Here is a 14,245-nt window from a genome sequence, read left to right as displayed (position 1 = left end):
TCAAAGATGATTTGATAAATTCTGATCAGTATTCAGTAAATGAGCCTGATTAACTGTTAGCAAAATAATAATGATAGGCCAGAGATACCAGAGATGCATTTTTAAAACAAATACAACCTCGAACCCTAAGAGGGGATCTGTGTTCTAATTTTATCACATTTAAATGTACTGCAGATCTTTTAAAGCTCCAAACAAAACTGAAATGGAGGAACAAAGATATATAGAATAGAATAGTCTTTTATTGTCTTTGTACATTTCCAGCTAAATTGTGGGGGCTCCACACCAACTGTGCATGGAAAACAATATAAATAGTAAGACAGTAAGAATAAATAACATAAAAGAGGAGTATATACAAAGAGGAGGAAGGCACACATTAGAGAACAGGTTGCAGAATTCTTGAAAGTAGTGCAATGGACTTGATACAAGTAGAGAATCGGAGTGTGACTGAGTGATGAGGGTTACTCAGATCATGGCTCAGATTTCTACACCCACTCAGATAGGATAATCTTCCACGGCACACCTGATCAGTTCTCACGGCACACGTATGTGTACTCGTTTATGCAGCTCCATCGATTGTTCTGTTTTCGTTCTTGGCCAGGGCCTTTTTTAAAGAGGAATTGCTCTCCTGGTACTGGTGTGCCATACTGCTGAATTTGGTATCAGTGCTCAAACCTTTTGTCTTTGTTTAAAACAAGTTGCCCACCCAGGGAAGCTAAAATTTGTTGTTTGTACTCTCAGATGAACATATGAGACACTTTGAGTCTTCAGTGCAGTGTGGAGCCTAACAAAGTTCTGTTTTGTGTCCCAGCTGATCAGCAGGAGGAGAAGAGTCTGACAGAGCAGCAGAGGAACATTTCAGCTACTTGGACTCAGCTCAGCCACTGCAGAGAAAACAATGAGTTCGACAAAGAAGGTGACAGATACTAGTGTTAAGAAATACTCCATTAAAAGCTAAAGTACTGATATATGTTTTATGCTAAACTAACTGAACCCTGTGCTGTATTAATGTAATGTAAAAAAGATGTATACAATGCATACATCTTAGACGGTGACGTGTGCCTCTAAACATCAAAACGAGCAGGGAAGAGGTTAAAGTGGGATTCAGCAGGATTCAACCCTAAAATCAGCTGTAGTGGCTCAGTGTGGGGAAAAGAATCACAGCTCACAATAATTTCTATTGAAAGCTCCAGTAGATTTTTTTAATGTACAGGCTGTGATCAGCTGACCTGTTGGTCTCTGTGAATTCATCCAGATGTCAGCAGATGTTTCATGAGTTGTCCTGGCTGATTTCCATTCTCTGCACTGACAGTACACTGTCTTTATATTAGACACTAAACTGTTGGTATGTGGGTGGAGCTCAGTGAATGAATGTCAGCATCATGAGCTTAAGTTCAAGTTAATCTCTGCTACACTTGATGTAACCTAACTCTGACATGAGCACCACAGTCTCTGTGCACCAGTCACACACTGTTCATTACTTTAAATCCATCACAGTACAGTAAACTTACCTGCTTATCCTGCACTAACCTGCAGAGGATTTTACTGCAGTCTTTACATCACATTGTGAGACAAACTGCACACAAACAGTTTGTGTGTTTGCTGATGTTTGTTGGGCTGATAGAATCGCTGCATTTGAAATGACCTGCCACATAAAAAATATTACTCCATTTATTCTCGCTTGTCTTCTGTATTGCTAGCTAGATGTTGAAATAACGCGACCGCGACTTATTAGCACCTGCAGGTAGGGCTGCTCGATATAACGATATATATCGGATGATGATATAAAAACATCTATCGTTTCATTTTACACTATCGTTTGTTTCGTGGTGTCACAAAATAAACTGTTTACGGCAATATTTGTTCATGGTTTTGATGGTCACTGTAGTGGCTATATTAAGTTCTTAAAGTTCTCTCTTTCTCTTATATTTTATATAACCACACTACGGACGGACAAGCGCCTGTTTTTATGCATTGTCGTTAGCAACAACGACGGTAAAACCATCGCGTGTCCGCTTGTTTATGTTCCACATAAACCTTTCACAATAAAGCTCAAGATCCTGTTGAGACTTTTCAAAGTAAACTGAATCACGTGAAAGATGCAGAATGTTTACGGATGAGAAGTAAAAAAGACGCCAGGTGCTAAAAAATAAACCTTAGACTCAAACGTTAGAACAGGCTTCTCCCCGCAGCACGCCGTGTAATAAATACTCAAAGAAAACGGCGCCGTTACAACTTATGTCTAAAAATGTATCGTTTCATGTATCGGTTAAAACACTCAACTCAGCTACACGACGCGCAGCTGGAAACACTTCACGCAAGTCAAGCTGCCCGAGATTCACAGAATTTACAGAAAAGGTTACATTTTTGTGATTTATATCGTTATCGGACGATAGATGTCTGATATCGGGAGATGAGATTTTGGTCATATCGCACAGCCCTACCTGCAGTCGTTCAGATTCTGTGCCAAAAAACACAAACGCTGGCCCATTTTAACCCCTGACTATGGCACACAGTTTTGCCTCTTTAATCTTTTATCGTTAGTACATGATCGGGATTGGATTTCATATGTTATTGTTTAGGCTCAAATCGATTAGATCTTTGATGCCCGCAGTGATGAAATAACTCCCCTCAAAAGAATTAAACCAAAAGTAACAGCCTGTTTTGAAAATATAAGGAGTAGAAAATACTGATTTTTTTTATATGTAGCGAGTAAAAGTAAAAAAAAAAACTCAGACTCTGACATCATCCTTCACTGAGTCAAGCTAGTAACTGTTACATTTGATTTATTATTACTGAATAAATTAGACAATTATAGAAATATATAATAGGAAACAGCAACAGGAAATATAAAAAAGTGCAGACCTGGTAAACATTTATTACTATTCTGAGTGTTAGCATTAATATTTGTGCACAAGTAGGAGAGATGGGCATGATTTTAGCTTGTTTGAACAATGATTAATTATCTTTAACAGCAGGTTGGATGTAATGTGTTACTACTACCAGTAGGTGGGGATAAGAGACCTTTAAGGTGTTTGGTGCCACACTCCCCCTTCAGGTTTAAAACTAGTGTTAATGGAGGGAGTTTGAAGCCTCAGTTTGTTTAATGACTGCATTTCACTCACTGCCTCTGTTTGTATCTCTGTCACTGCAGAACCAACATGGACTGAGAAGTCAGCGCTCTCAGGAGGCCGACAAACCGCACAGAAGAAAGAGAGAGAAAAAAAACACCTGTGACGAGTGTGGGAAGGGTTTTACTGGGAAGTCTAAACTAAAACAACATCAGTTAATCCACACTGGAGAGAGACCGTTCAGCTGTGACTTGTGTGGAAAGTCGTTTTCCTGGAAGACTGCCCTAAAAACACACCAAGTCGTCCACAGTGGAGTTAAAGCTTACAGCTGTGATCAGTGCGGCAGAGCTTTTACTCGAAGTAGCAGCTTACAGAGGCATCTAGTTACCCATTCTGGAAATAAGGCATACAGCTGTGACATCTGTGGAAAAACCTTCAGCCGGCTATGGAGCCGAAATACACACCTACGCATTCACTCCGGAGAAGATGTGTACTGGTGTGATCAGTGTGGCAAATACTTTACAATAGACGCACAGTTACAACGCCACATGTTTACCCACACTGAGGAGAGACCTTATCAATATGACCTGTGTGAGAAGACTTTTAAAACTCCACAGCACCTGAGACGACACCAGCAGATCCACACCAGAAAGAGACTCTACAAGTGCAGTTACTGTGAGGTATGTATTTTTGTTTTTATCTTGTAAGTTCAGTCTGACGGTTTGGAACAAGTCTGCTCATTAAATTGTGTTAGCATGTTAGCACTTCTACTGCACCCAAGAGTAGCTCTGAGCCATTATTCAGATTTTCATTTCATTTAAGTGTAAGTCAGATGTTACTGTAATATTAAAGAAGTATTACTGTAGTATTATGGTGGTAGTATTGTAGTTATTGTAGCCCAGTACACTGAGTGTGTTAATCGAAGCAGTAAAATTGGACGTCTGCAGAGATGCTCTTTATTTCAGGCGACGTTCAGGATACAAATGTTGAAGGACTGACTTACACTGTGTTTGTGTCTTTGTTTAGAAGCAGAGCGACACAGATGGATCCACTTCTCAACCCTGTCATCACTGTGGTGGTGGGAAAGACTTTCGTTGTGACATCTGTGGAAAAACTTTCAGTGAGCAAGCTGGCCTAAAAAGACATCAACGTAGACACACTGGAGACAAACTGAAATACTGCAAAGAATGTGGGAGAAGCTTCCCCACATCAGGTGACTTAAAACCAGTGCTTTAAGTGGCCCAAAAGAGGTGCCGGTACTCTATTTTTTTTCCGCCTCCCCTGAGGTAACAACAACTATATTGAATGGGTTTTATATACAACAGTCAACAGACAACCTTATACTAAATAATAAATCATTTTATTAGTTTGTGGATTTGCTTGAGCTAGAAAGAGCTACTGAACATAAATAAAATGTGCAAAAAGGTATTGAAATTTTTTTTAACAAAATGTACATAAAATAAATTATAAACTAATTTGTATTTTGCTCTCTCTTGAGTCCCTGCTGGTATCAGCAGCAGCACTTGTAAAGTGTACCTGCAGAGCTTGGTAGTTCTCCCATACTACTTTCACTGTTCTCTCACTTGAAGCAACCCAAACATAATAACCATAGAACAGTAGAACATAATCTTGAGTCTTGAAGATGGTTCATTTCTTTACCCCTGAAAAATATACAAAAGCAGATTCAGCAAAATACAATCACAGTACACCAAATGAAAAATGAGAAATACTGTACAAATCATTTTACCTAGAAAAGGCTCCAGCACGTTTTGGGCTCCACTTTCCTTTCACTTTGGGCTTCGCAGTTTGTGGATGCTGCACTTCTCCTCCCTAGTGCCAGCCATGTCTGCACATATGTTTGTGCGTTAAACTGATCCAAGGGTGGTCCGTTGCATTTCAGGAAAATCATATTTGAAAGCCTTTTGATGTCGAGAGAGTTTCTTTTATCTGTCAAAGTATCATTCATTGAGCTGAAAGCTCGCTCGCATTCACTTGTTGATACTGCAATGGTGTGGACAGCTGTAAGAAGCGGCTTCAGGGCTGCTGGTGTCTTGGAAGCTTTAAGGTCTTTATACTTCCTAAATCCTAGGACACTTTCCCTCTCCCCAACTCTGAATCTCTGACATAAACGTCTGACCGCTGCATCCCCATATTGAATATCTAGAGATGCAGGCCAGGAGTCAGACTGGAGGACCTTGATGTCTGAGAGGAGGTGACTATCTGTCTTTTCAGATGAGGTTTTACTGACATGCAAGGAAGTTGTTGGAGTCATCCTGCACTTAACATTTTCAGCCAGGCTATGGAAAAATTGGCCATGGTTGATTTTTATAACCCTCTGATTTTCATGCAGGCATACATTTCTGAAGATTTTCTCCCTTTCAGCTTCAATGGCAGTTTGTGTGTAGGGACCAGGTGTGGATACCATTGACTCAAACACCCGGATTTGTCGGTCCAGCTGCCTGTCGGCTTGATCCAAAGTCATGTCCCGTCTCTGGAGCATTCTTGAGAGGTCACTGAGTTCTGTGAGAGCGTCATACATGATGCCAAGATTGACCACAAAAGAAACAGTAGTGAGAACATCATTGAGTCCTTTGTATTTTGCTCTCTCTCTTGAGTCCCTGCTGCTATCAGCAGCAGCACTTGTAAAGTGTACCTGCAGAGCTTGGTAGTTCTCCCATACTGCTTTCACTGTTCTCTCACTTGAAGCAACCCAACGCACTGATAAAACACGGCCTATCACAAGGAGACGTTGTCCAACATTGTGAGCACTCTCAGTTAACTCCCTTTGGTTTTTTGGTGATGCATGGTGGAGGGAGTAAAGCTGATCTAAGAATATTTTAAAGTGGTTGATTCCTCCTACCTCCTTCAAAACATCACAAACTGCCAGTTCCAGTCTGTGATTGAGTCGCCTTGAGGCGACTTTTGTTGTGATTTGGCGCTATATAAATAAAATTGAATTGAATTGAATTGATTGGAACAATGCCAGACAAACAGGTAAGGGAATTTGGAACAAAGCTGCGCAGCAACTCCTGCTTTCCTCCCAAGCATCACTGAGGCTCCATCACAAGCAAATGCCAACAAATGTTCCTGTAGGTAGTGAGGGTCAAAGCCATTATTATGAAGACATCCTAACAGTGCTTCAGTGATGTCCTTTGCTGTGGTCCCCTGCAGCTCAATCAGTTCAAAAAATATTGTGTCTGGATTTTCACTGGAAATAGCTGACCGCAGGCACACGACAAGCACAGACTTTCCACTTATTGTAGTGGATTCATCAATGAGCACACACAATTTTCTTTCATTCATCACTATGTCATTGACTACCTTCTTTTTCATTTCAGCTGCAATGTGATCCAGTATATTTGCACATGAGTTATTAGAGTGCAAAACTCTGCCCATCTTGACACCATTTAAAACTTGCAACTGGACATCTATTGGCATGTCTGTAAAGGCACGCCCATGCTTGCCAATCTTATAAGCTGTTCTAAACACATTGAAGTTGAAGCGTAGTCAGCCTTTCTCATATCTTCAATGTGTTTTTGCATTGTATTTTGTGTTGCCTTCTCTTTTATTTCAACTGCTTTCTTGTGATAAATTGAGTCTCTGTGCTCTTTTATTTTCTTTCGTAGTGAGTTTTGTTGTGCAGCCTTGTCCCTTCCAAAAGACGACATTAAGCACCCACTCCACTCCTGCGACACTCTCTGCCCTTGCTGCATATCCACGCGAGCACAAACTTGACTACACACACTACAACCCAACTTTTGATTTCTGCTGATCAGCCACTTGTAATTTGTGGAGAAATACCGGACTTGTGCTTGGGACCAACATTCTGGCCACTCATGCTCGCTAACGCGGCTGTTGTCGTCGGTAGAAATGGTGTCATTCTCGTCCTCGTCGTCGCAAAAAGTGCCGTCGTCCGCGGCTGCGGCACTAGTGCAGCTTTCATTAGCTTGCGTCTGACCTGCAGCGATATCATTCTGGCTTGGTGGGGTGTCAGCCAGCGAGTCCTCTGATTCTGACCTTGTTCTTTTACTACTCAGAGTCTGATGCCAGGAGAGCATATTAAGTGTTCATTGTTTTTGTATTTTAACCGAGCAGCTGTTTGCGCGTTTTACACACCCTCTCCGGACCACGTTGAGTTGTTGACATGACAACGGCAAAAGCGACGCATGCGCTTTTCACTTGTAAAACACATTGGTGTATGGGTAATGTAGTCTCTGCTCTCGGTGGGACGAATTAGGAAGCGTGCTTGTGAAGGGCGCTCTGTAAAGCGGCAGCGCAGCCAAACGATTATAACAGATGTGCAAATGAGAGTACCGGTACGCTAAAAGCGCGTTCTGGGCGCATGGAGAGGTGGCGGTACTCTCAAGAGCTATATTTAGAAGTGGCGGTACTGAGTACCGGCGCGTACCGGCCCACTTAAAGCACTGCTTAAAACGACATGAACTGATTCACAGTGGGGTCAAAAAGCACCTCTGTGATCAGTGTGGGTCATCCTTCAACACGGCAAGTAACCTTAAAACACACAAACGAGTCCACACAGGAGAGAAACCATACAAGTGCAGACACTGTGAGAAAAGCTTCTCATGTTCAGGTAGTCGTAGCAAGCATGAACGTGCACACATGGAAGGAAACTACAGCTGTGAGCAGTGTGACAAGAGCTTCAGTAATCTCAGTTCATACTCTGCACACAAACGATCCCACGTTACTAATAAACTGTTTCACTGTTACCAATGTGCCAAAACATTCACTTCATTATCTGCTCTGTGCAAACATCAGCGCGATCACGCAGCGCTGAAATCGTTCCCATCACAGGACGACAGCGAATCTGAAGAGAGAAAAACATCCTCTTCTGGCGTCAGAGTCCAACTTAAAACCCTGGAGATCAGGCTCCACAGAGCTGGGCTCTCCTTAACGTTCTAATGAGGCAATGAATCAAAATGTTCCTGTAGTTCCATGTTAATCTTTATAAATTGTTCTTCTGCAGTGTTTGTGTTCAGTGGTTACCTTTTTTTTCAGTGGTTGGATGAAAAATCAGTTTCCTGTTCTTTCTGTTTTTATTGAATGTATTTTATTAAATAAAGTTCTTAAATAAAGTTAAAAAACTGTTAAATAAAGAATTGTTTGAACGACAAAGATTTTGAGCCATGATGTCATTTCCTGTATTTCAGAGTAAAGACTGAAGTGACAAATGGAAACATGTTTACAGTCATGGAATAAACACCGATGGGTCATTTGTAGGAAGAACTATTGCTGACCTGACAGACTCGACCTTGTTCACAAAGAAAGAAAGGAACTGATGACATGTGTCAGCAGAGGCTTTCAGGGTTGTTTAGAGTAGAGCTGATAGTCTTAAAGAACACGGGGATTATGACAATTTAACACAATGATCTGAGAAAAACATCTGTTTCTCTCATTTTCACTGTATTCTGATCTAATTTCCAACATTCTTTTAATATTTCAAAAGAAACCTGCAAATTGTCTTTCTCCCACTTCCACTCTGCTCTCCTACACTGACGCCTGACTGCTCGGGTGGATTCATTTAACCAGGGCTGTGGAACACGTTTTGGGCGCCTGGTTTTTAATGGGTTCACAGTGTTCAGGGTCTGAGTACAGGTTTCCTGGAACTGCAAAAGCAGCTCATCTGGGGTGGGCCCAATAAGTAATCTCAGGGTCGGTAAAGATTTTCTTTATAAAAGTGGAGGAGAAGAGAGCAGCGGCGGAGTGGAGCACAAGCTTTAAACTCATGCACAAGAGAAACAGGTTTGTGATGAGAGAACACTGAATCCCCAATTTCCAAATATAAAACAGATAAACCATGTGATAACACCAGAGTGTGCTCCTGCTGGTGTGTAGGGCCTTCAACGGACTTTAAAGGTAAAATGACTGAATACATTTAAAAACTCTTGAGCAAGCAGACCATCAGGGCAACAGACATGAATATTAAAATCACCAACTATTATAATCTGATCCTTTTTAGGCACAAATTCAGCCAAAAAAACATGAAAAGTAATTTTAAAAAATCTTTAAATTACTGCACAAACAACTGGTTGAGAGCGTCCTAGTTCAAATATGCCACACAAAAAATGCTGGGTCAAATATGGACCGAGCCAACGTTGGGTTTTTTCAACTGAACAGGGTTTGGTTACTGGTTTGACCCAGCACACTGAGTTACGATAACTGTCCAGAAATTGTGTTAAATTGACCAAGCTGAGGTTACCAAAAATTGGGTCGAAACTTGAACCCATCACAAGGGTTATATTACAATTAACGTTTGGTTTAAAATGTCACAGCCAGGAGGGTCAGCAGGGCGCTGATCAGCTGTTTCTGCCTTTCTCTCTCTCTCTCGTTCTTTTTCTCGCTGAACCTCATTGCGGGTTCACGCCCTCAGCCCACGCCCCTCGGAGGAAGAAGGAGGGAATCTCCCTTTCAGATCATTTCATACACCTTTGTGAGCAACATTTCACGCTTCCATCAGAGCTAAATGAGTCCATGTCCTGGGATTCATGTATTCCTGGGATAGATGCTAGAGAACCTGGGCGCATGACTTTGGGTAACTTGCATCAAAAACAAAAAAAATGTTCCCAACAGTTCTTCATCAATCAGCCTATTAGTGCTTCCCAAATCTGCTTTTTCAAAAACTCCCAAAGGCACTTTTAAGAACCACGTCAGTCTTTTTTAAATATGTACTTACTGCTGCCCTTATTTGTTCGTCTCTCTGTTTCTGCCTCTCTATTGGTCTCTCTCTCTCTCTCTCTCTCTCTCTCTCTCTCTCTCTCTGTGTGTGTGTGTGTGTGTGTGTGTGTGTGTGTGTGTGTGTGTGTGTGTGTGTGTGCTTATATCCAGGTGAAATGGAGTGGAGCATATCAGGATGGGGCTGGTTTGACACTAGGGGAGGAGGTGGAGCAGTGTCATTCTGTCAAAGATTGCAATTACCACAAAACATTAGTCCAAAGCATGCGAGAAGGCCAAATCCTGCACTAGATTTGAAGTGTCTAACTATGATGAGAGAAAATGGTAACATTACGTTTCCTTTGTTTGCAGGACAGACATGCTAACTCTTATGGCCATGCACTGGAACCAACAAACGTTAGACAACCTGGCCACCTCCCTGACCCACCAATATCAGAAGGTCATGATATTGGTATTGTATTTTTAGATGATTACTCCTCTGTGTTCTAAATATTTGGAGTAAACATGTCTTTAATGCTTTGTTTTTTAATCCCAACTTTTTAATGTGGGCCACAAAAGCTGTTCTAAGCCAGCTTCAGTTGGCAGTGACTGACAGTCAACTGGATGACTGTGATGTAAAGGAGCGGGCAGAAGAGTTGAGCAAAAACAGGTTCAAAAATGTGATGCTGATTGCACAATGACTTTATGTTAAGTGCAACTATCTCATTTCTTCTAAGCAGCAACAACAAGCACACGTGAAGCACAAGCTTCAGCTGTCAACCTAAAATCACTTACGACTTCAGACGTTCTTTGCGAACTGATCTCTAACTTTGCTCTAAATGCATTTCAGTCTGTCAGCCTTACCGTGTGTTCACACCGAACGCGATGGGCGCGTGAAAAAACGCCAAAACGCCCCTAACTTGACGCCTGCACATTCGCGACCTCTACGCGTGTCCAAGAAAAATCGCTCGCGCCCCAAAATATCATATTTTCACGCGCGTGAACCGGAAATGTGGGAGGGATGTGGGAGGGATGTGGGAGGAAGTTGTGCTAGACCGGTATCTTTGAAAGATGGCAGCTGTCGAGCTAGCGCTTGAAGAGAGAGTCTCCCTTCTTTATTTACTGTGGAGAGCAGAGCAGCGGCGTAAGAGACGTCCTCGCCGTACCTGGGTCCATCAGGTCCTCGAGACGCGTGATCAGTTTGGTGAGTTTCACCATTTGCTACAGGAGCTGCGCCTGGATGACGGCAGATTCCAGCGATATCATCGCCTGTCACCTGCTGTGGGAGGTGTGGCGCCTGCTGTGGTGGAGCCGTTGCAAGGCCTGGGTCGTGTGGCAGCAAACAACTCCTCCAGAGAGGCTGTCCTGGTGAGGGAGAAGTTCATGGCTCACTTCTCGGCAGAGGGAGCTGTGTCTTGGCAACCAAAGGAGTAGCCTGTTTGAAGTCTGAACGACTTCCCCACAACGGCTCTTTTAAGAGCCACCCACAAACCTCTAAAGAGTGTTCCTGTCTTTTTAACATTTTCTTAATGAATGGAGCTCTACTCCAAAATAAACTAACCTCTTTTTACTCTGCAACTTGTCTTCACTATGTTCCTATATACAGTGTGGTGCAAAAGTTTGGGCAACCTTATTATTAGTGTCTGTGAAGGTTCACAGTCATTATTTTCCTGTATGAATCGCTGTTACAGTAAAAAATGTTACTTACATATATCATATAGGAGACACACACATTGATATACACTACATATTTATGTTATTCCTCTTTTTTTGTGTTGCCAATTTATGCACCTGCTTCATTTAGTTTAAAGTTATTGCACTTTCTGTAAATCCAGTGAACTGCATTTCACTTCTCAAATATCACTGTGTGTCTCCTATATGATGTATTTAACTGACAATTTTTATTGTGACAACCAACGATTTGTACAGGAAAATAATTACTTTTCACAATGTTGCCCAAACTTATGCATCCCACTGTATTAGTATGTTTTGTTATTGGTGTAATATGAAATAAATTCTACTTTTGTCAAGTCCGGTGCCAATATTTGCTGTGTAGTAGAACAAAGACATTTGTCAGTATAAATGTTTATTTGATAAAATATATAAATTCAGTAACAAAAGGATAAATATATGACATCAACTATTTACAGACAGACAGGAATAAAATATACAAATTCAGTAACAAAAGGACATAAATAACATAAATATATGAGATCTAACTATTTACAGAGAGACAGGGATAAAAAGGACCCAGCTTGGAGTGGAAGAGCCTCAGGGAGAAGGAGGAGAAACATAAGAACATTGTTTCTGCCCTGGAGAGCTGCTGCCTCATCAGTAAACTACTGATCATTAGGGTCCAATGTTTCCAAATTTAGCACAGCTGTGCTGTTTTCAAAAACTGATTTATAAATTTGGAATTTCACGAATTCTCGTGTCTGAGGCGGCATGCTCTCCAGAGCAGGAACAAGGCTGAGGAGGAAATGCTCTGTTGCAGACGGGCGTGGCCTCTTTAGGGACTCCAGGATAGCCAGCTCCACCGCCGATGGACCGTCCTGGGACCCTTCCCTCGCCCGCCTTCGAGCTGTCCTCCTCTGTGGGCCTGTAAAACACAGAACAAAACACCACAAAGAAATGAGAATGCTGCTACTAGATTTTTATTTTTAAAATTGAATAAAACCAGGATTTGAACAGATTGGTTGTAGATATTTAGTAAAGGTGATCACAAGGGGATTCAAGCAAGTAAAAAGCGATCAGTGCTTGATGTTCATACCTGTGGGTGCAGCAGCAGGAGTGGATGGACCAGGGACTGGGGAGCCAGGAGAAGCAACAGGAGAGGACTCTGCTGCATGATTACTTGACTCTATCAAGACAATATTAAATGTTAACAGGTTGAAGACAATAGTCATAGAGAATATTATGTTATTATATACTTATTATTATATACAGTGGTCTCTCATTTATTGCAGCACATGACCAGTAGTCACAGTTCTCACAAGTTGATTCTGAAAGTGCAAACCAAGTCAATTTTAAAACGTTAAAGTATGCTGCGCTTTTTCTCTGTCTGCGGCGCCAATTTTGTGCGCCTTTTTTGCTCCCAGTGCAGGTGCCTATTTCCGAATGGGAAATAGGCACCTGCACCGGGAGCAAAATGCAGAATGCAATGCGCATTGTTGAAAGCTGTACGGTGCAATAAAAAGAAAGAAATCAGCGACAGGCGAGGCCGTGACGGATGAACGGCGGGACTACTGTATACTGTTTATTACTAAACAAAATATATTCCTGTATGACAACACGCATTAATTAACTGCCTACATTAATTCATTGTAAATATACCTTCTGACTGACACTCCCCTGCTGCCTCTTCGGGCTGTCCCTGGTCCTCGGGGGAGAAGTTCTCCACGGTCCGCACCATATTTCCGCTGGTCTCCCGCGGAGTGAGGAAGGGGTCCAGAAACCCCATGACCGTGAAGAACTTCCATCTCCTCCCCGATCCTGCTGCCGACCCACTCCTCTTCTCCTTCTCTGCCCTCTTCTCCTTATTATAGGTGTCCCTGAGGCCCTTCCACTTTCTCCTGCAGATGTCCTCTGAATAAACGCATTATCTGGTTAGCGGAAAGGTATTTGTACAACAGTGGGAAAATCGCGGGACAGTAGGCAGGCTTGCTAGCTTGCTAGCTTTTGCGCGGCTTCATCGGGTCAGTCTGAAAATTAAAAAGTAGGAATGAACTTACCAGGTTGCCCGATCTCCTCACTGATTTGTCTCCAAGCTAGGTCCTTTTTATTCCTGTCTCGGTAGAAATAATAGGTAGCATCGTATAATTCTGGATGATTTGCCACAGCACTGATTAGTTTCTCCTCCATTTTGAATGCAGAATGAATGGCTTTGGCTGGATCTGCCCCTTTGAACTAGGTAACAGCCACGTCACCAGGCTCCTGATTGGTTGTCGCGGCGCGATTTTACGCTGGAGTTCAGATTTTTCCAACTCGAGCGGGGGAGGCGAAACGCGCGTATGCACAAAATGCAACACATAAACTCACGCGCGTGGATTTTTTCGCGAGTCAAACGCCTGAAACGCCCTACACTCACGCGCGTTTCTGGCGTTTTTGCGTTTTCGCAACGCCAAAACGCTTCCGAATTTTCGCGGGGGCCGCAATCGCGGGTCAGCGCGCCTTTCCATTGACTTTACATGTAAACCTGACGCTCCGCCTGCCTCTATCGCGTTCGGTGTGAACACACCGTAGAAGACTCGAGGAGGAAAAGAAGATTGTTGTTAGAGAGATGGACCATCACTGGAAATCTCTTTCAACTTATGATGATACCCTGAAAGAGCCGTCCTGCCAGTGACATATTTAAAAGTATGTATTTAAGTTATGCATACATACAAAATTTCAGTCAGTTCAACTGCACATAATAATCGATCAAAGTCCAAATGCCACCATCTCTATACACTAAAGACAATTAATGTATTGGTCATTAAATTATAGCATATTTCCATAAATTATGTGGT

At 42.2% G+C, this 14,245-nt stretch overlaps 2 protein-coding genes across 2 annotated transcripts; one reads left to right on the top strand and one right to left on the bottom strand.

Moving 5' to 3' along the window:
• Positions 1-895: 895 nt before the first annotated feature.
• LOC113009417 (gastrula zinc finger protein XlCGF7.1-like) lies at positions 896-7,430 on the top strand. Its single transcript, XM_026147695.1, has 3 exons — positions 896-913; positions 3,152-3,748; positions 4,095-7,430. Exons 1-3 carry the CDS (start codon positions 896-898, stop codon positions 4,302-4,304), a joined length of 825 nt encoding a protein of 274 aa, XP_026003480.1. The 3' UTR covers positions 4,305-7,430.
• A 4,548-nt stretch (positions 7,431-11,978) lies between these two features.
• LOC113009296 (transcription factor Adf-1-like) lies at positions 11,979-13,664 on the bottom strand. Its single transcript, XM_026147509.1, has 4 exons — positions 13,469-13,664; positions 13,071-13,322; positions 12,508-12,597; positions 11,979-12,336 (listed from the first exon to the last, which is right to left on the bottom strand). The coding sequence occupies exons 1-4, from the start codon at positions 13,596-13,598 to the stop codon at positions 12,077-12,079; spliced, it is 732 nt and encodes a 243-aa protein (XP_026003294.1). The 5' UTR covers positions 13,599-13,664; the 3' UTR covers positions 11,979-12,076.
• Positions 13,665-14,245: the final 581 nt, after the last annotated feature.

Source organism: Astatotilapia calliptera, chromosome 17 (assembly GCF_900246225.1).
Source record: "Astatotilapia calliptera chromosome 17, fAstCal1.2, whole genome shotgun sequence".
Classification (NCBI taxonomy): domain Eukaryota; kingdom Metazoa; phylum Chordata; class Actinopteri; order Cichliformes; family Cichlidae; genus Astatotilapia; species Astatotilapia calliptera.
Note: the sequence above shows the minus strand (reverse complement) of the source record. Positions and strands in the feature narration are given on the sequence as shown.

Bases quoted from the DNA above. Each gene is read 5' to 3' on its own strand.
- LOC113009296 (XM_026147509.1), bottom strand. From the start codon at position 13,598: ATGGAGGAGAAACTAATCAGTGCTGTGGCAAATCATCCAGAATTATAC. The intron at 13,323-13,468 runs GTAAGTTCATTC...GCGTTTATTCAG, and splicing joins TGAGGAGATCGGGCAACCTG to AGGACATCTGCAGGAGAAAG. The intron at 12,337-12,507 runs GTATGAACATCA...TGTGTTTTACAG, and splicing joins TCCTGCTGCTGCACCCACAG to GCCCACAGAGGAGGACAGCT.
- LOC113009417 (XM_026147695.1), top strand. The intron at 3,749-4,094 runs GTATGTATTTTT...GTCTTTGTTTAG, and splicing joins ACAAGTGCAGTTACTGTGAG to AAGCAGAGCGACACAGATGG.